At 39.9% G+C, this 22,615-nt stretch overlaps 1 protein-coding gene across 1 annotated transcript in view; it reads left to right on the top strand.

Annotated features, from left to right (window-relative positions):
* LOC129112655 (thyrotropin-releasing hormone-degrading ectoenzyme-like) overlaps positions 1 to 20,883 on the top strand; it is a 137,939-nt gene extending 117,056 nt beyond the window's left edge. Inside the window, exons 14-20 of the mRNA XM_054624848.1 lie at positions 7,579 to 7,726; positions 7,851 to 7,954; positions 8,095 to 8,202; positions 14,431 to 14,598; positions 17,899 to 18,039; positions 18,117 to 18,198; positions 20,737 to 20,883. Coding sequence (XP_054480823.1) covers positions 7,579 to 7,726; positions 7,851 to 7,954; positions 8,095 to 8,202; positions 14,431 to 14,598; positions 17,899 to 18,039; positions 18,117 to 18,198; positions 20,737 to 20,883 — 898 coding nt within the window. The remainder of the gene's footprint in view (positions 1 to 7,578; positions 7,727 to 7,850; positions 7,955 to 8,094; positions 8,203 to 14,430; positions 14,599 to 17,898; positions 18,040 to 18,116; positions 18,199 to 20,736) is intronic.
* The last annotated feature ends 1,732 nt before the right edge of the window (positions 20,884 to 22,615 follow it).

Here is a 22,615-nt window from a genome sequence, read left to right as displayed (position 1 = left end):
TGGGAAATACAGACTGAAGGAAAACACTTTGGAGTCTTTTGAAAGTCGTTGTTTATTGTTAAGAGGAAGTTGATGAAAACTACACCGATGGGGTGTTTCCCTGGAACCTTCCTCCAGTATTTTCAGGTCCAAGAACCTTTTTAGGACTATGGACCTTTCAATGGAAGGAACTAGGAACTAGGAAGTTTAGTCGTGATTTGTTCTGGATGCCAAAAAGATCTAGTGCTACTATTAGGACGGAGTTAGCGGGGCTCAAAAACTACAACTTGTGTACTGTTTAATTTTACCAAATAAGGAAGCACTCGGTGTATTGATTGTAGGATGACGGGTGGACGTTTCTTCTTATGTTTATTGAAGTTGAAAACACTAACTTTCAGCTTCTTAACAAGTTAAATAAAACGAGCAGTGATCCTCAAAAACCCAGCAGATCATTTACTGCAGTTTTCAGTTTCCTTTTCATTCTTCTTGTCATTGCATCCTTTCAGGCGTCAGAGTTATGCAACAATAGGTACAAAGAAAACTGTGAGAAGTGCACTTCAAAACGCCATTGTCTTCTAATCCGTCATTTGTCTGATTTGCCTAATCTTAAAAGTTCTTACAGATTTTGTCAGTGAGGCGGTACAAAAGTCGTAAAAAGAACGTTTTGTTCTTAGTTAATTTTTTGGTTCTGTTGTTCCTGGAGATGTGTTCTTGTAATTTTATTTACAAATCACGTTGTTGCATTCACACCTCCAGCACTGTACTTCTTAAGCATGAACACAAGCTGAGTTGAAAGCATTCAACAAAGTAAAACGAACAAAAATATGACCAATGTGACGAATAAGGCCATAAGCAAGGCCATCCCAAAGCGCATGGATCACATCTGGCTCTGTGAAACGCTGCATTCAGAGTCGACTACCTACAATCAAATACATTCAAAAACAACCTGAGCCAGACGGAAGCTCTGTGATGAATGAGCGATCAGCGTGAGAGAGAGAGTCAGTGGAGTGTGTCGTTTCTCAGCCCCAAGCGTTTTGAGCACTGTAACCAAAATCTACTCTGACACCATCCCCATAACTCAATCTACCCTCGTCTCGGTATCTCTCTCGCTCTCTTTCAGCCATCTGTCCTCTGTCATGTTGAATGAGAAACAGCTAGAGACAACTGCAATGTCATCCTCAGTTCTTGTGTGTGTGTGTGTGTGTGTGTGTGTGTGTGTGTGTGTGTGTGTGTGTGTGTGTGTGTGTGTGTGTGTTCATGAGTTAGGAGCCCAGCAGGAGGTTTCCATTCGTACAGAAAAAGAAGCAGAAACTACAGATCTGTAAATATTCACACTGACAGCAAAAGAAGCTCTTCCTTCAGCCTGCATCTGTCACTATGGCAATGATGAACATCACAACGCCACATTAGAAGACACAATGTAGGATTTTGTAGTCCTCATTGTAGTTTAGAGATATTTTTTTAAAGGGTGAGTTCAACCAAATTACACACTATTACTTTTAACAGTTTTTATTGGATCTAAACAGTGGTGACTTATACTCAAATACTTGACTTAAGTACAATTTTGAGGTATTTTACTTGAGTATTTCTATTTTTTGCACCTTTATACTTACTTCTCCGAGGTAAATATTCTACGTTTTGTGTGCGCCTTTAGGTACTTTGCAGATTAAGAGTACAACATTTAATCAACAAATTATAATTATTTATCCTCACAGGGAAATTTACAAACTACCCAGCAGTATATAAAGTAATATATATTAAAAATATATATAAATATGTTAAAATTAGCTCCACTTTTTCCGTCTGCAACATTTAAGTGATAAAGACATTAATATATCAATAATTATAATGCAACAATATAATGATATAATATTCTTAAATGGGACATTCAGCATTATGGTATACAGGAAGGCAGTCGTTTTTAGGTTTTTTATTCTAACTAGTGTTTTATATTATGTCTATTAGTGATAATAACATTGTAGAATCAGAGTGATTTCTGAGGAAGGTCTAAAAGCACAAGCAGTCAGACAAACAGTTTATCCTGATGAACTAAAACACTTTATTTGGAGGTGAAACTGAAAGTAAAAGTCTCTTATTGAGCGGCCACAGTAAGTGATGACAATTACGGTAAATATTGTTGTCAAAATTGAGCTTAAGTTGGATATTACAGCAGTTTGGAGACTAATCCCACCTCTGTGTTTTCTCTGGTAGCCCATCAGAAAAATAAGGACTGATTGAATAAAGATGGAATAAGATATTATAAAAGACACTCTGAGAGCTTGGCAGTACACACTGAGGTTCTATAATTGAGATTTCACAGTTAAATGAATGAAGAGATCAATGAAAAGGAGAAAATACAAGGTCAATGTGAAGATTTCTTTACATATTTTTTATGTATGTATGTTTTGAGAGATGCAGAAGTTGGCAGATGGTATGAGGGAAGTAAAGCTGCATGCATCATTTTCTTTTTGTCCTTGGGGGAAGTTAATATAGTAAATAATAACTATTAAATACAAATAATTACATTTTTCCAACAGATAGACGTAGCTGATGGTTTTCAAACTTTCTAAGCTTTTCTTGACCTGTCTGATTTGTGTTTCAATGTTTCTAAATCTCAGCAATTGTTTTGGCAAGGGCAATGTTCACATTACTGGTAATTATGATGGTCAAAACTATGAGAATACGAATAATGATCACTTCTTCTCACCCAGAGTTAAATGAGATGCTTGAGATCAGTTTGTGACGTGTTTCTAGCAGCATTTAGCACAAAGGCTACAAGCAATGGAGCAGCTGCTGGCTAGACACACAGATGTTATTTCGGATTATAGATCATTGAATTCATCACAGTGATGCTGATTCTTCTTCTGCTTGCGGTTTGATTGGCTGAGGCGTTCGCCCTCCATGCGGCACTAAATGCTGATTGGTGGTGTCAGGACTTTGTGTGTGTGTGTGTGTGTGTGTGTGTGTGTGTGTGTGTGTGTGTGTGTGTGTGTGTGTGTGTGTGTGTGTGTGTGTGTGTGTGTGTGTGTGTGTGTGTGTGTGTGTGTGTGTGTGTGTGTGTGTGTGAAGCTAGTTTAGCAGCAGCTTAGCATACATAAATGGCTGTGTCAATGGCTTTAACAGCGAAAGATGTCGCCTCTGTGTGTGTGTGTGTGTGTGTGTGTGTGTGTGTGTGTGTGTGTGTGTGTGTGTGTGTGTGTGTGTGTGTGTGTGTGTGTGTGTGACCGCAACAGACCCTCGTTAGCTCTCCACTGAGCCCTGCTAATGGCTAATGGACAAACAATTAACTGGCCCTTAACGATGTTAACGAGTTAATGAGCTCGTTAAGATGACAACACCCGGAGACACACACACACACACACACACTAATACACACGGATTGTAAGTGAGAGGGAAAATTGAAAATCTATAATCTCCTCGTGCACTTCCCTGGCTCTCTGAGAGCAGAACAGTCCATAAGCCTCTATCGCGTCCTACAGGAGCTTACGGGTGAAGTTTATCCAGAGGTTAGCATCAGAGGAAAGGCTTTATCCTCCAACGTCTCCTGGGAATCAAACCCAAACCCAAAGTGCATACATACTTTTTTCTTTTTTAAAGCTAAGCTAACTGGCTGCTGGAAGTGCCGCTTGTTTAGACACGCCCCTGCTCTATTTCCAGTCTTTATGCTAAGCTAGGCTAACAGGCTGTTGGCTGTAGCTTCATCTTTAGCTAACAAACATGAGTTTATCAATCTCCTACAACAAAAGCAAATAAGTGGATCATCCAAAATATTAAACTGTTCCTTTAGTGAGTGCAAGAATGAACAATTTCACGTACCTCAGGGTTTGAATTGTCCGTATTTGTTTTGTTTTATTTCTCAGTATTTCAGTATTTGTTATTGTCATATTTTTGTTCATTATGACGTTTGTGATATTTATTTATTCCCCATCTTCAGTTTAGGGATTTGGGAAATACAGACTGAAGGAAAACACTTTGGAGTCTTTTGAAAGTCGTTGTTTATTGTTAAGAGGAAGTTGATGAAAACTCCACCGATGTTTCCCTGGAACCTTCCTCCAGTATTTTCAGGTCCAAGAACCTTTTTAGGACTATGGACCTTTCAATGGAAGGAACTAGGAACTAGGAAGTTTAGTCGTGATTTGTTCTGGATGCCAAAAAGATCTAGTGCTCCTATTAGGACGGAGTTAGCGGGGCTCAAAAACTACAACTTGTGTACTGTTTAATTTTACAAAATAAGGAAGCACTCGGTGTATTGATTGTAGGATGACGGGTGGACGTTTCTTCTTATGTTTATTGAAGTTGAAAACACTAACTTTCAGCTTCTTAACAAGTTAAATGAAACGAGCAGTGATCCTTAAAAACCCAGCAGATCATTTACTGCAGTTTTCAGTTCCCTTTTCATTCTTCTTGTCATTGCATCCTTTCAGGCGTCAGAGTTATGCAACAATAGGTACAAAGAGAATTGTGAGAAGTGCACTTCAAATCTGAACTGCTTCAGAATTGCAGTTCAGATTTTTTTAAATAGAGAACAATACAGAGTGATAGAGAACAAATGGGGAATATTGTGCTTGCTATGCATCATAGATCACTAGACCTGCAAGATCACTTTCTTTCTGTGCGAGAACAGAGACATAAAGAAACAAAGAGACAGAAAATAAAATCAGCAGACAGACAGCTGGGGCGTTAACGATGCATCGCATGCGATCACGTATGAAGAGCGTCCTGAAGGTGTACGTCTGCAAGTTAAAAAATGGAAAAGTAAACAGATCGATGGGACTGGAATATTGTTGCCATGGCGACCACTATCTCTCCTTTCACCTTCATGTTTAGGACCTTCACTCGTAAGCAGTTTTTTTTCTTTTGCAATTTGGATGGATTATGGTAATGGCCTCCGAGGCCAGGTGCAAGATGGGAATGTAGATGAATGTGTGGAGGTTTGATACGAGGCAGATTATGGAAATATGACGGTCTGGAGTTTAGAGTTTAGTTGGCTCCTCAAAGTCTTAGAGGGTCTTATCTCAAACAGATTAACTCTCTGTGGAGTTATCTCTCTCTCTCTCTCTCTCCCTCTCTATCTCTCTCAACCAACTGGCAGAAAAAGTGCCTCTAAGTTGACCTTTCAGTGTTGAAAACCTCATAAAGGCCCCTCTTAAGGTGTCCATCCAGGAGAGAAAATGTTCCGAAGTGTTATCTTTAGTGCCCTTCCAGTAGAGTTAACATGACAAAGTGTCCTCTTTAGTCCCCTTCCAGTGGAGAAAAGACGATAAAGTGTCCTCTTTAGTCCCCTTCCAGTGGAGAAAAGATGATAAAGTGTCCTCTTTAGTCCCCTTCCAGTGGAGAAAAGACGATAATATGTCCTCTTTAGTCCCCTTCCAGTGGAGAAAAGACGATAAAGTGTCCTCTTTAGTGACCTTCCAGGGAGAAAACATGATAAAGTGTCCTCTTTAGTCCCCTTCCAGTGGAGAAAAGACGTCCTCTTTAGATTATGGAAATATGACAGTCTGGAGTTTAGAGTTTAGTTGGCTCCTCAAAGTCTTAGAGGGTCTTATCTCAAACAGATTAACTCTCTGTGGAGTTCTCTCTCTCTCTCCCTCTCTATCTCTCTCAACCAACTGGTGGAAACAGGGGAAATGCAGAAAAAGTGCCTCTAAGTTGACCTTTCAGTGTTGAAAACCTCATAAAGGCCCCTCTTAAGGTGTCCATCCAGGAGAGAAAATGTTCCGAAGTGTCCTCTACAGTGCCCTTCCATTAGAGTTAACATGATAAAGTGTCCTCTTTAGTGATCTTCCAGGGAGAAAACATGGTAAAGTGTCCTCTTTAGTCCCCTTCCAGTGGAGAAAAGACGATAAAGTGTCCTCTTTAGTCCCCTTCCAGTGGAGAAAACATAATAAAGTGTCCTCTTTAGTCCCCTTCCAGTGGAGAAAAGACGATAAAGTGCCCTTTTGATGCCCTTCCAGTTTGCAAAAAGGTGATAAAGATGATCCAGAGTGCCCTTCCAGTGGAGAAAACAAGAAGCAATGCTTTAATGGGTCTCCTAAAAATGAATACAAAACATGAAGAAGTGCCCTCTAAGGCTCCCTTCTTGGATAGAAATACTAGATAAAGTCTACAGTGCCATTCCGGTTGAAAAACATGATAAGGTGCCCATTTGGGTGACTTTCCAGTAGAGAAAAGGCATCAAAGTATCCTCCAGTGGAGAAAACGAGGTGCAGTGCACTAATGGGTGCTCATAAAATAAGAAATAAAAAACATATTTCAGTGCCAGATATGCTACATGCTTTTTTCTTCACCCTTGCCCTCAGACGGACTGAATATGCCACAGCCTGTCTGTCTGTAAATTGAAAACCGTCCATGAAACAATTTCAGTAAAAGAACATGAAATCCCCTCCTTCTCTCTGAGCGTCTGCCACTCACTTTGATTGACAGCTCTTCAGTAAAGGTCAGACTCACTCGCTGTGAAATTATTAATTTTCTCTGCAGTACTTTCTGAACCGTCTCTCTTCGTTTCGAACAACGATAATCATAATATAAGAAAAAAAAAACACAACATCACCTCTCTGAGTTCACTTTTAGACGTCGCCTGCCTCATTAATATTCATGAGTTGTGGGTGGGGCTGAAGGTCAAAGAAGCCCCCCCTCCCCACAACATCATGAATGTTAATGAATGCACAAAGAACGCTGGTTAATATTCATGAGGAGGCGACTAAATATCTGTGCTGGCATTCAGAGGCCAAGTTTATCTCAATGTGTCGTACTGTACTTTATTAACTCTCTCTTTCTCTCACACAGTGCTTGAGGTTTGAAGATCAAATGTCATGAGGATCATTTTTCAAATTGAATTCATATCCTGAGTCCAAAAAGATTTATTTTTATCTATGTTTTTTGGCATGCTGTTATTACTATACAGCTGCCTGGAGAGCTGTTTAGGGTCGATTTTATATATAATCCATGTTAACACGAACAACAAACTGTAGAGAGCAACAAACATTGTACTTTTGTCCAAAAGAGCGCTGTTTGTGTCCCCGTAACCAGAAGGCACAACGTTGATTGTCACTTAACTTCTGTAGTTATTTAAACCCGATCCAAGAGTTCTTTCCTGTGAAGATAGAAGTTTATTTTGTAAAGAATGTATGCATGTTACGACTGTAAAGTTGCCATCGCCATATTGTTGTTTTCGCAAAAAAATGAACTTAAGTTACCATTTGAAATGCGAAGGAGTGACGTAGAGCCCTAAAGCATCCCCTGCTTTATGGTCTGTTTGACTCTAAATGGAGCATCATTTACTAAATGATCATCATGCTGTATTGAAGAAGACTTGAAACTAGAGATTGAGACCATAAACTCATGTTTACAATGTTTACTGAGGGAATAAATCAAGAGAGAAGTAGAGTCATTTTCTCATAGACTTCTATACAACCAGAGGAGTCACCCCCTGGTGGACAGGAGAGAGAATGCAGCTTTAAGACAGGAAGCTTTGACTTCACACAGCAGAATTGGAAGTTGCCGCCTGTTCCAGATGTTTTCACCAGTAACAGTTAATTATCTTGACCTATTAACTCACTGTGGGGTAAATTTGACCGTCCTTTTCTCTCTCTCTCTCAGGGCTGGTTACCTCCCACAGGGCGTTCCCTTGCAGCTGATTGGCTACCTGCCGGAGGAGCCGTCCTTCTTGCCGTGGCACTCTGCCAGCCGAGCGCTCTACCAGCTGGACAAACTGCTGGACCGCACGGACGAATACAGCCTGTTCAGTGTAAAGACCCGATCGATCAATAACCGCCTCAGTCAGTCAGTCAGTCTCTTCATTAGCTCTAATGGTGTGTGTGTGTGTGTGTGTGTGTGTGTGTGTGTGTGTGTGTGTGTGTGTGTTTTAACAGGACTACGTGTTGAAGCAGGTTGCATCACGGTACCATCAGATGGGTTGGCCAACTAACGGGCCCGGCAGCGAGGGCAACGTGCTGCAGGCGTCCTACCAGACTGAGTATGCAACACACACACACACACACACACACACACACACACACACACACACACACACACACACACACACACACACACTGTGTCCTGTATAGGAAATCCATTCATATGTCAACACGTCATGTTTTTCCTTCTTCTCTTCAGGGAGTTACAGAGGGAGCTAATCATGTTAGCATGTAGCTTCGGAAACAAACAGTGCCACCGTCAGGCCGTCGCCTACATCTCTGACTGGATCTCCAGCAACAAGAACAGGTACGGACACACACACACACACACACACACACACACACACACACACACACACACACACACACACACACACACACACACACACACACACAGTATCTCCTCACTCACGGACTCACAGACTTTGATGTACCTTCCCACAGTCCTTTAGGGTTATGTTCTGTCTCGCTGTCAAACCGTCCAGAGTTTGAGGACGCTCTCTCTCAGACATTTTGAGCCCTTTGGGAATACTTTCCGCAAGTCTGCATTTCTGCAGACTTTTTCCCGAGGGAATTACCCACAATTCATAGAAATGTGACGGGGTTTTTCAGTGGAAGCCGGAGACGATAAAAAAAATGTAGACAAAGAGGACGGCACATGTGAGTTCAGCCTGGTATATCGATATATATATTTCTTTTTTTCCCATTTTTTTTTTTTAAACAACAAAACAGAACAAATCAGGAAGTAAACAAACACATATGGTCAACTTAAGAAACTGGCATCATCACATCTATCGTTGACAAAGACAATAAATAAATAATAATAAAAAAGAAATTGAAAAAAATGATTGTAAATAAAATAAAACAAAATAAAATGTAATTTAATTTAGTTTAATTTAATTTATACATAAATAAATACATTTAGGAAAAACATTAAGGATTCAAGATGGTTGATAAAAACACATGAAAGCAGAAAAAAAGCAGGCAGAGACTTTATTACACAAATGATTTATTCATCAAACATGTAATGTAACTAAACCAGAAAAATAGTTTATTGGACAAATAACTCTCATCTTGTCAGTCAGAGGACTAAAAAACATTGGAATCAGGGAGTAAAAAGTATAAAATGAAAAACTCACAATCAAACATAAGATGTTATGACGTTGTCATGGTAACGTGATACGTCACGGTTTACATTTTGCATTTTTGTGCTACACAGTTGAAACCTGACTTACTTTATGAAAGTAACGCTGTGTGATACCGACTTGATTGGAGGGAGAATATGTGGAGCTGCTTCACCACCTGAAACCCAAATTACCTCCCCGAGTGAGTGGATGTGGGTTGAATAATGTAAGCTGCTTTGGACAAAAACTAATTACTGTTTCTCTATATTTGAATTGTAGTAAATCATAACTGAGTCCTAGTGTTTTTTTCATGCAACACATGTTCTACTTTCAATTAACCTATAAAGGTAAAAGAGAAAACAGCTTTAACTTTTTTTCCTCTTTGAAATGCTGCGGCTCGTTCGCTCCCTCTGGCTCCTTAACGAGATCTGCAAAATTAGATTTCAAACGGCAAATTAAATAGAAACAGATGCTGGTGTTCTGTACAGAGCAGCAGGGAGCTGATGATGAGACGGATGTGTGAATTTATTAAAAAACACTAAATAAAGCACCATCCAGCACATTTCATGAATGGATTCAAGTCCTCGTTAATGTCAGAAACACGATCAGCGTGAACAACAAAAACATTTCACTACCTTTTTAATTATTTTCCCACTGACCGTGTCCTCAGTCCTCTTGTTGTCAAAGTTAACTTGTTGTTTGTAGCACGAGCGTCGAGGGAGCTGTCCACATGACAACCATTTGGCAGCATTTCTTTTGGGGGGGAAGCAAATTTTTTAGCAAGAAGCAATTTGGAAACGCTCCATTTTTCAGTGCCAGATAAATCTACATTCATGAAGTCTAATCTCTGCAGGGGTGATCTCCTATTTTAAATATTTCATGCTCTACTCTGTTATTTTGTAATCCCATCTGAAGAGCACATGCATGTGGATTTCATGCAGAATAAATGAAGCTCTCTTCTTAAAAAGAAAGCAGAGCACATGAGACTTTATTTAGCACAGTTCATTCTGCAGTGATTTCTGTGAAACTACAGAACAGTGACACCAAAAAAGAGATCCACCTTTGATATGATGATTCAAACAGCAGACCTACGTCACACCTGCGTCTCCACCAGGATCCACCTGCTGTAAATGTGACTCTGGCTAAATTCCAGTCGAGGACAATGAGAGTAATTACTGCAGAGCACAGCTAATATTTTAGCTCCTGCGTCCTCTTTGGAGTGTTAATGATGTCCCACTGGGGTTTTTATTGTAAATGAACCGTCTACATGGATCAGAAAAAAGAGCTGTTTTCAGATTTATCTTAGTGTAGCTACATGCAGCCGTTTATGGGTTCATCTGGAAGGGGGTCCTGGTTTAACAATGAACTGCTGGCGGCCCTCATTAACCCCCCACTTCTTTCATTCTCTGTGCTTTGTGTTCAGTATCTCTATGCTGGTGTTCTACTTGGACCCGGCGGTGCTCTGTGTTGATAAACTGGCTGTTTCCTCAATAATAGAACAGGAGTGGAGCAGAAATTGTACTGTTTACCATGTTCATTTGATAATTAAAAAAAGAAAATGGAGTTTGTTGTTGGTTGTGGTAAATACAGTAATTAGTGGGGCCATAAAGTGTCATATCTTGCCGGAAAGTGAGCAAACACAACTCCAGATACAGATGGTTGGCTAGTGAGCTATTTAGCTAGGTAGCTCATCCTTCTCCAGAGCTGTAGGGAGAAAAGCTGAACGACCATTAGACCCGTTGGCCATCAGCCCGCTGTTTGGCGCATTTTCTGTTACCATTGTAGCATTAAAGCATGGTGCATACATTAGCGAGCTAGCTAACTAGTTGCATAACCATGTCGTCCTGGCTGCTTTGTCTCAGCAAGCAGAGAAGTTTACCAAAAAAAAGCGTTTGGCTGCTCGTGCGAGCTTTGCTTGTGTAAACATAGCGGTTGTGGGTGACTGTATTAGGTTTCACTTTTGTTTACATGTTCACAGATTTTTACGAGTTAATATTTTATTGCATGTAACAAGCGTAGTTGCTGTCAACTTGAGCATCCTTTACTTCAACTGCTTCAATTCACCACAGCGGCCTATTTGCATAGGCTTCGGGTTTTGTGTGTGTGTGTCTTTGTGTGTATGTGTGTGTGGTGTAGTGGGAGGAGCTCAACCCAACAGAGAGAGCAGAGCAAATTGAGCTGCAGTGTGATAATAAATGACATGAAAACATTAAAAAGTACAAATAAAAACACCAGTAAACTTTATCGATACTATGATCTCTAATAATTTAGCCCCGGAGCCGTTTCTTACCGGGTTTTTGAACGCATCCCTCTCTTCAGATAACATAAAACGGCATAGGCTCTCACTATAGAGCCAGGGCCCCTTCTGGGCTGCTGTAGAAACATGGGGGTGCAAGATGGCGGACTCTGTGGAAGACGTCCCGCTGCCTACATAGATTTAAATGGAAAAACATTAAGATTCTTAGTTTTGGGTGAATAAACACTGATTAAATCATAGTTATGAATATCAATATCAGTCCATAAACCCCCCTAAATGTTGCACACTGTCCCTTTAAATATGTCACAATGCATGTATACAACAATCAATCAAGACTCCCAGTTCCTCCATCAGGATATAGAGCTACTGAGGACTCTACGCGACCAACGTATCTGGACATTTCATTTCTGATGGAAGTCTGTCAGCTGATCTCAGTATCTCTGGAGCTGAGAGGACAGCTGGTTCTGGGGATAAAGGTCAGACTCTCGGTGGATTTAAAATGTAAGCACTTCAGCAGCACGTCTCGAGTCTGGTGTCAATTCTTTGGGAACAATATGCTCCGTTGTCACAGTAACAGCACAGCAGTCATCTTTAAGTGTACCAACTGGAGCTCATGTCGCTCAGCTGGGCACTTTAAATGTTTTATCACTCCGGCGAAGTGATTTTCAGAATTCAGAGTGACATTTAGACTGCAGAGACAGACAGACAGACAGACAGACAGACAGACAGACAGACAGACAGACAGACAGACAGACAGACAGATGGTGGAACGACATGTTTACTGTCAGAATGGGAGTTTATTGCAGAGGAAGAAGTGAGTGGGAGGGAGAGATATTTCAGGAGGAAGATGGAGCTTTAGGATATAAAACATCCTCTACAGAGCATTAAAACACACACACACAAACACACACACTCTGAGTGTGTTACTTAATGGGATCAGAGCCATCTGGAAGTTCTGATCCTCCATTTTTATGGTCTGCAGAGAGAAAACTCTACATTAGTATTGTTATTTTTATTAGAAATAGCAGGGGTGGCTGTATAAGTGATAGAATAGTGATAGTAGCAGAAGTAGACGTTGCAGCTGTGGCAGCGGACTCAGAGCTCCTTAATGTTTTACATGATGGATAATCTTCAAAAGCTACGACACAAAACACATCCGTATTCATAAACACACACACACTTGAGATGTTTGACAGATGTCGCCTGAGAAGGACTTCAACGCCACAGTCAGCTGTGTGTGTGTGTGTGTGTGTGTGTGTGTGTGTGTGTGTGTGTGTGTGTGTGTGTGTGTGTGTGTGTGTGTGTGTGTGTGTGTGTGTGCTTGCTCTTAAGTGGAGCATCTCTAAAATGATTTCCCAGGTCGGTGAATGATGTAATTGTCCCTGCATCACTCGCTCTGCACTCGCTCAGAAAACACACATACACACACTAATTACACACACACACACACACAATATATATATATATATATATATATATATATATATATATATATATATATATTCTGCCAGCTGAGCTCACTGTATTGTGATTTATTGACAATTTAGGTCAAACACTCATTACGTTACATATTATAGTGTCAGAAAAGGTTCACCTTTTTGCTTTACTGATGTTTCAGGCCAGTAACCAGCTGAGGCATTGTGTGTGTGTGTGTGTGTGTGTGTGTGTGTGTGTGTGTGTGTGTGTGTGTGTGTGTGTGTGTGTGTGTGTGTGTGTGTGTGTGTGTGTGTGTGTGTGTGTGTGTGTGTGTCAGTACGTTTGGTGTTTAAAACACCCAACAACAACAGAAAAAGTAGTAACCTGTAGTAACTCCAGTTCAATGAGTGTGAGCTGCTGGTCACTGAGGCTCAGGATGTGAAATAGCCGACGGCAATCGGGGGTCCCGCAGTAAATCATTTCATTTATTAATTGAAATTATTTTGTTTCTGCTCAAATGCTTGTAACGTAACGTGAACTACGGATATGACGTCATGTGATTCAGTGGCGAAAGTCACGTGAAATAAGTTAAGTCAGTGTCCCATGGAACACGAACGCCAAAGTCCTCACCAGCCTCTTCCCCTTAGAGAACTTTCCCTCTCTTAAGTTCTCCATCAGTTGCTCTGAGCCAGACTCTGAATTAAACTTTAAGGCTGATATTAACTTGTTTTTGAAGTTAAGTTGTTTTTTTACTGATTGTAAAAACATGAGATAAGATAGAACTTATTAGTCCCCAAGGAAATTATTGTGCCAGAGTTTCATTAAAGATTACAACAGAAGAATAACAAAAAACAATGGAATACAATTCTAAACATATATGAGCAATAGAATAAAATAATTAAGTGTAAAAGAAATAATACTGACACCATTGAAAAATGTATTAAAATAGCAATAAGAGTAAGATAAATAAATAAAGTCAAAACATAAGACAGAAACTAAGAAAGAAAAAAGACAATATAACAACAAAGAATAAATACAAAAGTAAAAGTATACGAAGTTATACTAACACCACTTTCATAATGGAAACTAAAATAGAAAAGTAATATTGAGCATGATATTAAGAATGATATTCAATCATATTGAAAAAGAAGTAGAAAGTTAAACAATTCCCATTACATTAAAGAAAATAGTATCGCACATGAAACTGTAATATAATATTGCACAGAGACCCACGAAAATACACATCTATTATCAGACATTCTTGTTAATACGTCTGTCATAGTTGGACATAGTTGGACTTAGAGACAGAAGTTATATTGTGAACAGTTACAACTGCTTGGTTCAAACTTCAAAAGTATTCCATGAAGAAGAATGCCAATGAGGCTTATTGAGACTTTCTGGAGTCTCAGCTGGTTTCAAAATGTCTTTAATTGTGTCTCTGCGTTTTACGAGTCCACAGGAGAAGTTAAGGGTTTTAATGGAGCTCCCTGGTGGAATCAGAATTTCCTCACTTAGCATCCAGAGAGAGTCCTTCTTAATCCTACGGACGTGTCTTATCAGGGTTTCTCACTTTATTACCTGCACTGGTCCACTCTCAAACTCACATCATGTCTCTGTTAGTGCACAGAAGCCAAATCCAACACTTATTAACATCCCTAAAACATGACACACGCTTGCTTTATTGGAGATGTCTTGCATATTGTGTCCGTCTGATGGAAAGACGCTGTGTCTTTTGTAGGATTCCTCCGAACATCAGAGACATAGTTTACTGCACCGGGGTCAGTCTGATGGACGAGGACGTTTGGGAGTTCATCTGGATGAAGTTTCACTCCACCAACGCCGTCTCAGAGAAGAAGATCCTGCTGGAGGCTCTGACCTGCTCGGACAACACCTTCCTCCTCAACAGGTACGGACGACACATCGCTGTTTCTAGCTTTCTACTAACGTATCATGGTACAACAGGTTTTATGATATCTTAAGAAACGTTTTACCTAATTTTGCGTGTGTTTTTCTACAAATGTCCAGCAGCAATTGTGAATTTCCCCTCGTTACATGAATACAGTCTTTACAGAATAAACGTCCTTCTTCACAGGGAACAACTCAGTCAGGTTTTAAAAAAGATCATGAAATACTTTAAAAGATTGGTAAATACTTAGGTTAAGGAAAAGATCGTGAGTCACTTAGTTACGTTTAGGAAAAGATCGTGAAATAGTTAGTTAGGTTCAGGAAAAGATTGTGGTTTGGGTTCAAATAACAACAGAAGCATTTCTTAAGTACGGAAGTTACGTAACAAACTAATCAATGTTGATTTCTCGCACGAACATGTCTCCTGTGTTAACAATCGTTTTCTGTTTGATCCATCCATCCCCATATCGTGCAACACTTTGTGGGTTTCTGCTGGATAACATATGATTTGAATTTGTGGGATATCTACAAATTACAATACATAAATATTTTCGTCGGTAAATCTACAAATACCGTATTAGAACAGTCTGGTTTCTACCAGGTCAAACCTCGCAGCGAAACAAGTCAGTGTTTTTTTCAAATGTATGAGACAGCTTGTTTTTAAAGTTCAGTCAATGAATATTATTGACCCTAAAAGGACTTAGAATTCACTGGTTTAAACCTCAAGTAGAAACTTTTTTGATCAATATCCACACTTTCTAAGGTTTTGTGATTTGTATAATCGTAGACACACCGTTACATGTCCAGGTAGTGTACAGTGGCTTTATCACAGCTTTCTTGCTGCTGTAGGAAACGAGATTAATGAGAGCTGAGAGACTGAACCTAAACAGTAAAGGTACAAAACAAAAAGCATTCTATAGAGCTGCAGGGGAACTTCAGAGTTTGTCGATAAATCTCCATCAGTATGAGCAACCGCTTTCATATTGCATGGAGGTAAGTTAGATTTAAGTAACTTTCGTCAGATTTTATGTTTGTGAATGCAACAGTTTTCAGCAGATGACTCCCAAATGTTGGATGTTGAAGAGTTCTTATGCGCTTAAATCCAAGCAGGAGAGTTTTCCACCATGTTAACAAGGGTGGAATGTAATTTAGTATCTTTTTTTTAAATTCAGTTTTAGTTCACATTTGAGGTGCTTGTCCTTCACTGTCATATTTACATTTTACTTAATCTTTCCTATCTCAGAGGTAAATATTGTACTTTTTACTTTAACAACTTTATGTGCAATATTCATGTTTACATACTTTCCCTTCATTTTCAAGTCTCTAAATAAGATTTTTGTGGCAAACTGAGAGAGAAAAAGACGGCAAATGAACTGAAAGATGAAAAGTAGCCCGAGGCCGTACATGTTTGTAAATCTGGCCCTCTGTGTGTGTGTGTGTGTGTGTGTGTGTGTGTGTGTGTGTGTGTGTGTGTGTGTGTGTGTGTGTGTGTGTGTGTGTGTCTGCATGTGTGTGTTGACAGCAGAGTATTTTACCAGGAGCTAACTGCCGCTATCTCACGTTGAGAAAAATGGCGACAATTGGATCTCACACACACTCAAAACTGTACGTGAGACGGATCAGTGTGTGTGTGTGTGTGTGTGTGTGTGTGTGTGTGTGTGTGTGTGTGTGTGTGTGTGTGTGTGTGTGTGTGTGTGTGTGTGTGTGTGTGTCAGGTATTGATTTCCCAGCCACAGTAAACTGTTCTGCAATCAGAGAGGTAGTACTGCATGTTCAGATAGCAGCTATCTCACACACACACACACACACACACACACACACACACACACCTAAATAAAGAAAGAAATCACACAGCAGAAACACACTGATTGGTCTCACAGGAAATGCTTTCAGCACAGAGGGATTGTGGGTAGGGAGGGAGAGAAAATTGATTTGGTGGTTTAATGAAAAGACGGCAGCTACAAACATCCAACACACACACACACACACACACACACACACACACACACACGACACACACACACACACTAACACAGCGATACAAAGAAACAGGAACCTAAAGTAAAAGCAGATGAAGGTAAACTCTGAACACAATGTTGGATGAGTAAACATCGGTTTTGTTGTGAAAGTCTCTCGTCTGACTCTTTGTTCGGCTCACATCTTATGAAACGTTGTGTTCACACTTTTGAATTGAGCAGCCGAACTCTCACAAGGTTTCTGTAAATCCTTTTAATCTCTGAAAAGCTGTGAGCAGTCAGATTACTGTCGCTCTTGTAAAGTCTGTGTCTCTGATTCAGAGGAGTGAACCGTGGTTACAAGCAACGATGTATTCCCTCAGTAAACATTGTAAACATGAGTTTATGGTCTCAATCTCTAGTTTCAAGTCTTCTTCAATACAGCATGATGTTCATTTAGTAAATGATGCTCCATTTAGAGTCAAACAGACCATAAAGCAGGGGATGCTTTAGGGCGGGGCTACACACTGATTGACAGGTCGACACCAGAGACGTATACGGCGTCTCTACGTCACTCCTCCTCAGTCCAAATATGGTCACTTCCTGTTCACTGGTTGCAAAAATACAAGATGGTGATGGCCAGATTTTTTGTCACATTTTTTTGTTGTTATACCAAGAGTTACAGGCTAAAGTTTAAGCATTCTATGAAACCTTAGCATTCCAACAATTGGCATAACCATCAATAAGATTGCATGTTAACTATGCAGATTTATGTTATTGTTAATATGACCCCCAGGTTCCTATTTTAGCATGTTAACTCTGTAAAAAAATCATGCTAAAATGAGACTAAATTTGTATTTTAACCTTTTACGCCTCTACAGAATCACCATAAATAAGACTGTACGTTCACTATGCTAATTTAAGTTAACAAGACTCTCAGGTGGATATTTTAGCATGCTAACTTTGCACAGCTTGTAAAATACTAAAATGCATGCTTGAGTAAGCTAATGTTTCATTCTGTTACTAAAAAAAAAGCATATTAATGTTTGTTAGTATGCTAAAACATTTGGAGATATACAGGCTTATGTTTTGGTATGCTGTGTAAATTTAATTTAATTCTGTAGCATTACATTTGTTACCATGCAAGCTTGAGTCATTTCCAAATATGACCTACAGGCTAATCTTTTAGCATGCTAACATATATTAGCATATATTTACATGTTATGGCACACAGAGAATTCCCCCGTCGCGTCTCCAGTTATATATATTAAAGAAAAAACATAGAGTTAATAGTAGCTACTGTCACCATGGTTACTGAGCTCGGTCCGTGTCTCTGTGTCTCCCAGGTTACTGAACCTGTCCCTGACCTCTGACCTGGTCCCGGAGCAGGACGTGATCGACGTCATCATCCACGTGGGCAGAAACCCGCAGGGTCGAAACCTCGCCTGGAAGTATTTCAGAGAAAAGTGGGACATCCTGAACGCTCGGTGAGTTTGCTGAGTGTTTATACACGTCGTGCTGCTGTACAGTGAAGTAATACTAACTCTGGGCTTTTTCTGTTCAGTTACGGTGAAGCGTTGTTCATGAACTCAAAGCTCATCGGAGGAGTCACGGAGTTCCTGAACACTGAGAGAGAACTCAATGAGGTAAATACACACTCACGTTATGGAGGTCTGAAGTCCCGTTTCCTCCCTCTGACCTCCTGACTCACCTTAACGACCTGCACAGATACGATTCAAAGACAAGGGAAAGCATTCAGAAAAGATTTACCCCATCAAGTTACTCGATAATGACAAAGAGGAAAAAGGATTTCTTTATTAATTTAATAAGAAGAAAAAAGTGGAAAATGTCAAATTAGTTAAATCCAAAATCTCTTGACAATATTTTGGATGTTTTTATTCAATTTTAATTCAATTACATTTTATTTGTGTAGCCAAGTATCAAAATTGTGCCTTTAGAGGGCTGTCCTTGGACCTGCTGATTGGAAAGAAAGGAATTCATTTATTTATTGTGATTGTAATGAAACTCAGAAAACACTTACCAAAAAGAGAAAGTAGAAATAAAATGGAAGCAGAAGGGCAGCTGTGGTGTAGTGGAGAGCAAGGTAGTTCTCCATTCAGAGGGTCGGTGGTTCAATACCCGGCTTCGGGAGTCGATGTGTCCTTGGGAAAGACACTTAACCCCAAGTTGCTCCTGAAGGCCATCGGTGTGGACTGGATGATGAATGTTAGTTAGAGTCTGATGGTGGCACCTTGCATGGTAGCCTGTCATCAGTGTGTGAATGGGTGAATGATATGTAACATACTACTGACTGTAAGTCGCTTTGGATAAAAGCGTCTGCTAAATGACTGTAATGTAATGAACAAGTAGCAGCAGTAGTAACAACAAACACTACAGAGAATTGACATTTTTCGACATAAAAAAAGGGTTGTGGGTGTTTTTGATTTAAAATCTGTCTTTTCATTTTATTTTATTGTAATGAAACCATTTTGTTTGATATCTCTACCACTCATGTTGGTATGGTAACAACAAGGAGCCTCAGCGTGGGCTTTATGGTGTCTGTGAACAGAATCACCATGAATTAAAATGGGACCCCTGAATACAAAAAACTGCCTGAAATGAAAATAATCATGAGCCTTTTATTAAACGATTTCTGATTTTTAAAAAGAATCTGCCCACGGGGAAATTATGAGAAATGGGTCTTGGGATGGTCGCAAAGGTAACGGGAGGTTAAAGTTAAAGAGCAGAAACTGAAAGTGTAGGATAGGAAGAGAAGGAGGGAGGATATAGAGGAGTGGAAAGTGGAAGTACAGGAGAGCAGAGGAGTTAACGATATGAGCTGTACTAAAGTCAGTTGAAGGGATGGATTTTCTCCCGCGCTCCACTGAATCTGTCAAACTCTGAACAACACCAAGTTTCCTCCTCGGTCCTTAACTATGAAAATCACATTCGTTCTCTGGCTTCCAACGGTTCAAAGTTTCTCTTCCGACAGAAGAAGTTTCTCTTTAATACATCACCTCTCATGCTGGAAAACTTTCCATTTAATTACCCTCCTTTTTAAAAGTTTCACTTTGATACCTCGTTCTTTCATGCTGGACATTTTACCTCTTGTTATGAACCTTTAAAGCAAAGTTTCTCTTTTGATTATCAACCTCATTTTCAAAAGACAGTTTAGCTTTAATAGCTCACATTTTCTGGCTGGAATATTTCTGTGCCATTAAGAGATGTAATAAAACATCAAGAAACTCACATATTAACAGAGTCTCTTGCCATCTTGGGTGAAAGTCCTAGTGTTTCTTTGACCCACCCTCTTTTGACCTTCTCCCTATGTGGACTCTGTTGCTCTTTATACTTCGTCACATGTCAACAAAGGTCAATATGTGTCGTAATAAGCTGTTTGCACAGACGACCTATACCGATGCTTTTTATTTGATGGTTTTCGAAGTTGAAGGTTGGTGCAAGACTTGGCTCCTCTGGTTGCAAAACAAAGTAAAATGGTAATAAAGTAGGAAAATGCACTAGTGTATATATAGGGTTGGTATTGGCCAAAAATCAACATGGCCACGGCCAGAATACCAAACCCTAGGCTTCAAATCCGTAGTCATCAAACCGATTGGTGACGTTGTACATGCACTTCTTAAATACAGTCTATGTTTTAGCTGCAGTACTACAGACTTTGGTTACCTTATACCCAATATTGATATGTGTGATTTCAAAGTTTTGATCTAAGAGATGTCCCGATGCGTTGCAGAACTCAAGACATATCTAGCATCAGTAGCATCATACAGGGTCTATGGTTTTTTCACAAACCACTTCTTGCGTGTGTTTTGACGAAGTCTGGAGACCAGAAATGTCAATCCTGTTAAGCAATCTCAAGTTACCCAATATAAGACAGAAAGTCACATGATCGGTATAGAAATCTGATTCATATAGTTTGTATGAGCCATAAATCATCAGTATGTTGATGACACATTCAAACCCTGTCATATTTCTGGGTATATAGTTACCCTTTTAGCCTCTTGGGTGGTGCAATTATTCTGTCTTTCTTTTCACGGAGGTGTTTCTAATATTCCAATAACGTTTCTATCATCTTCTGTTCCTTTCTTCCTCATATCTCGTCTTACCATTACCTTACTCCTTCTTCCACATCTGTCTCTCTTTTTCCTCATCCTTTCTCTCCTCAGTTGAAGGAGTTCATCCAGTCCAGCGGTGTAGGGGCGGGGCCTGCGTGGCCGCGGGCGCTGGAGATCGTCGAGGGCAACGTGCGTTGGCACCGCCTCCACCGGCGGCAGTTCTTCCAGTGGCTTCGCAAACCTCCGAGCCTCGGCTAACGCTACACCAGCTAGCTAGAGTGACGCATCTGCAGACTGACTGCAAACTTTATGCTAATGCACTGCTAGCTTACCGATGCAGTCAAATAGAATGGAAAAAATAAGAGGATGAAGAGATTGACTTGACTGGTTATTCAGCCGGTTTCTTGACTGGTTATTCTTCAGAAGAAAAAAATGTTTACAAATTCTTTATTTCAGATGTATTCTTTATTTCTTTAAAGCTGCTAGCTAGAGCAGTCACTGATTCAGTATTTGTTAGCAAGCAACTCGCCTTGAAACTCCCCAATGACTAAATTGCCCCCAAGACCTATGATGTGAACATATTCACACCCAAACTCAACGCTTGGTCAGTGGCCCAAACTATGACCCTCTAGGGACCCCTTTAGTGCCAGTTTCCACTCATTTTCTTGCAAAAAGTCTCTGACTTAGTTTTAGGATTCCCTTACTCCACAAGACGACATGGGGTTGGGCTTGGGAATAGATTGTGGTTTGGTTATATATAAGTACCTTTGTTACATCAAACAAGTATGTTTGTTGTGTAACTGGCATTACCTAAGTACAAAGGTAAAGTGATGAAACTAAAATAAATCGCAGTTGACTTGGTTTCATACTAGCAACATGAACAGAGGTCTCCTGGGTGAAAGTCCTGTGTTCATTTGATCCGTCATACCTCCGCCTTCCTTAGCGAGCTTCCTTGCTCGGTATCCTACATCAGTTGATCAGAAGTCTAATAATGACGCAGATGATTTTACATTGAAGTTAGTTTAAAGCCTTATTGACCGACAACTTATCAAACTTTAACATAACCAACATTTCAGTAGTTGTATAACGAAAGATACATCCTGTGTAATGCCCATACACAGTTCCAAACTCTTCTTTATCTGATAAACATTGAGTTTCCAATAAATTAGGCCCACAAATATGTAAGAAATGTTGTGAAATTGGCAAAATAATATAGTACATGTGTAACCAACATCATCAAAACATTATTAGAATTTTGTGGCACCTTCTTAACATACATGAAATACTGAAGGTTAGAAGTAAGATGTGCGACCTTACATATTAATTGGATGACTCAAGTTAGAGCCTCTTGGCTCCAATCCAATTTCCTCACTAACCAGAGACCCAGAACAGTTTAAATCAGACCTTCCTGTGTTCGCTACATTAAACCAGCCGACATTAAAAGCCGGATTAACCAGCAGTCGGCTGCATGTCGATCATTGAACAGAGATGTAATTAACAAGACATTGACTCGGTGTCCTCTAATCACAGTGCTCAGAGGACTCAGTAACTTGACACAACATTCAAACTGCTTCAGCTTAACTTTAAAAAGCAGCTTTGTTTTTTCAGGATCAAAAACTTTTGGAGAATATCAGCGGGTTTGGGATGCTTTGTTGGGTCCTCGCTTCAGCAATGTACTTTGAATATGAAAAGCTTGTAATAACTTAAAAAACTTGGCTCTAAGCCACAGAGAACGCTGCATGTGTGGACTGTAGTGATGTTGTGGACTGTTTTTTGTTTGAATCACCAGCGCTGGAAAAACATTTAAAATGATTAAAGTGAAGACAAATTATCATGGCCAAAGAATGGTTCTCACATACGAGCCATAATGGGATGTAGCAAAAAGCTGCAAAGGTGACGGAATCGGTCAATATTTTAAAAAAATCGTTAGATCGACAAAGTTGGTCTTTCATTTGTCTTCTGTGCCATCTATACATTTTTAAGTTTTAAC

The sequence above is a fragment of the Anoplopoma fimbria genome, chromosome 23 (genome assembly GCF_027596085.1).
Source record: "Anoplopoma fimbria isolate UVic2021 breed Golden Eagle Sablefish chromosome 23, Afim_UVic_2022, whole genome shotgun sequence".
NCBI lineage: Eukaryota > Metazoa > Chordata > Actinopteri > Perciformes > Anoplopomatidae > Anoplopoma > Anoplopoma fimbria.
Note: the sequence above shows the minus strand (reverse complement) of the source record. Positions and strands in the feature narration are given on the sequence as shown.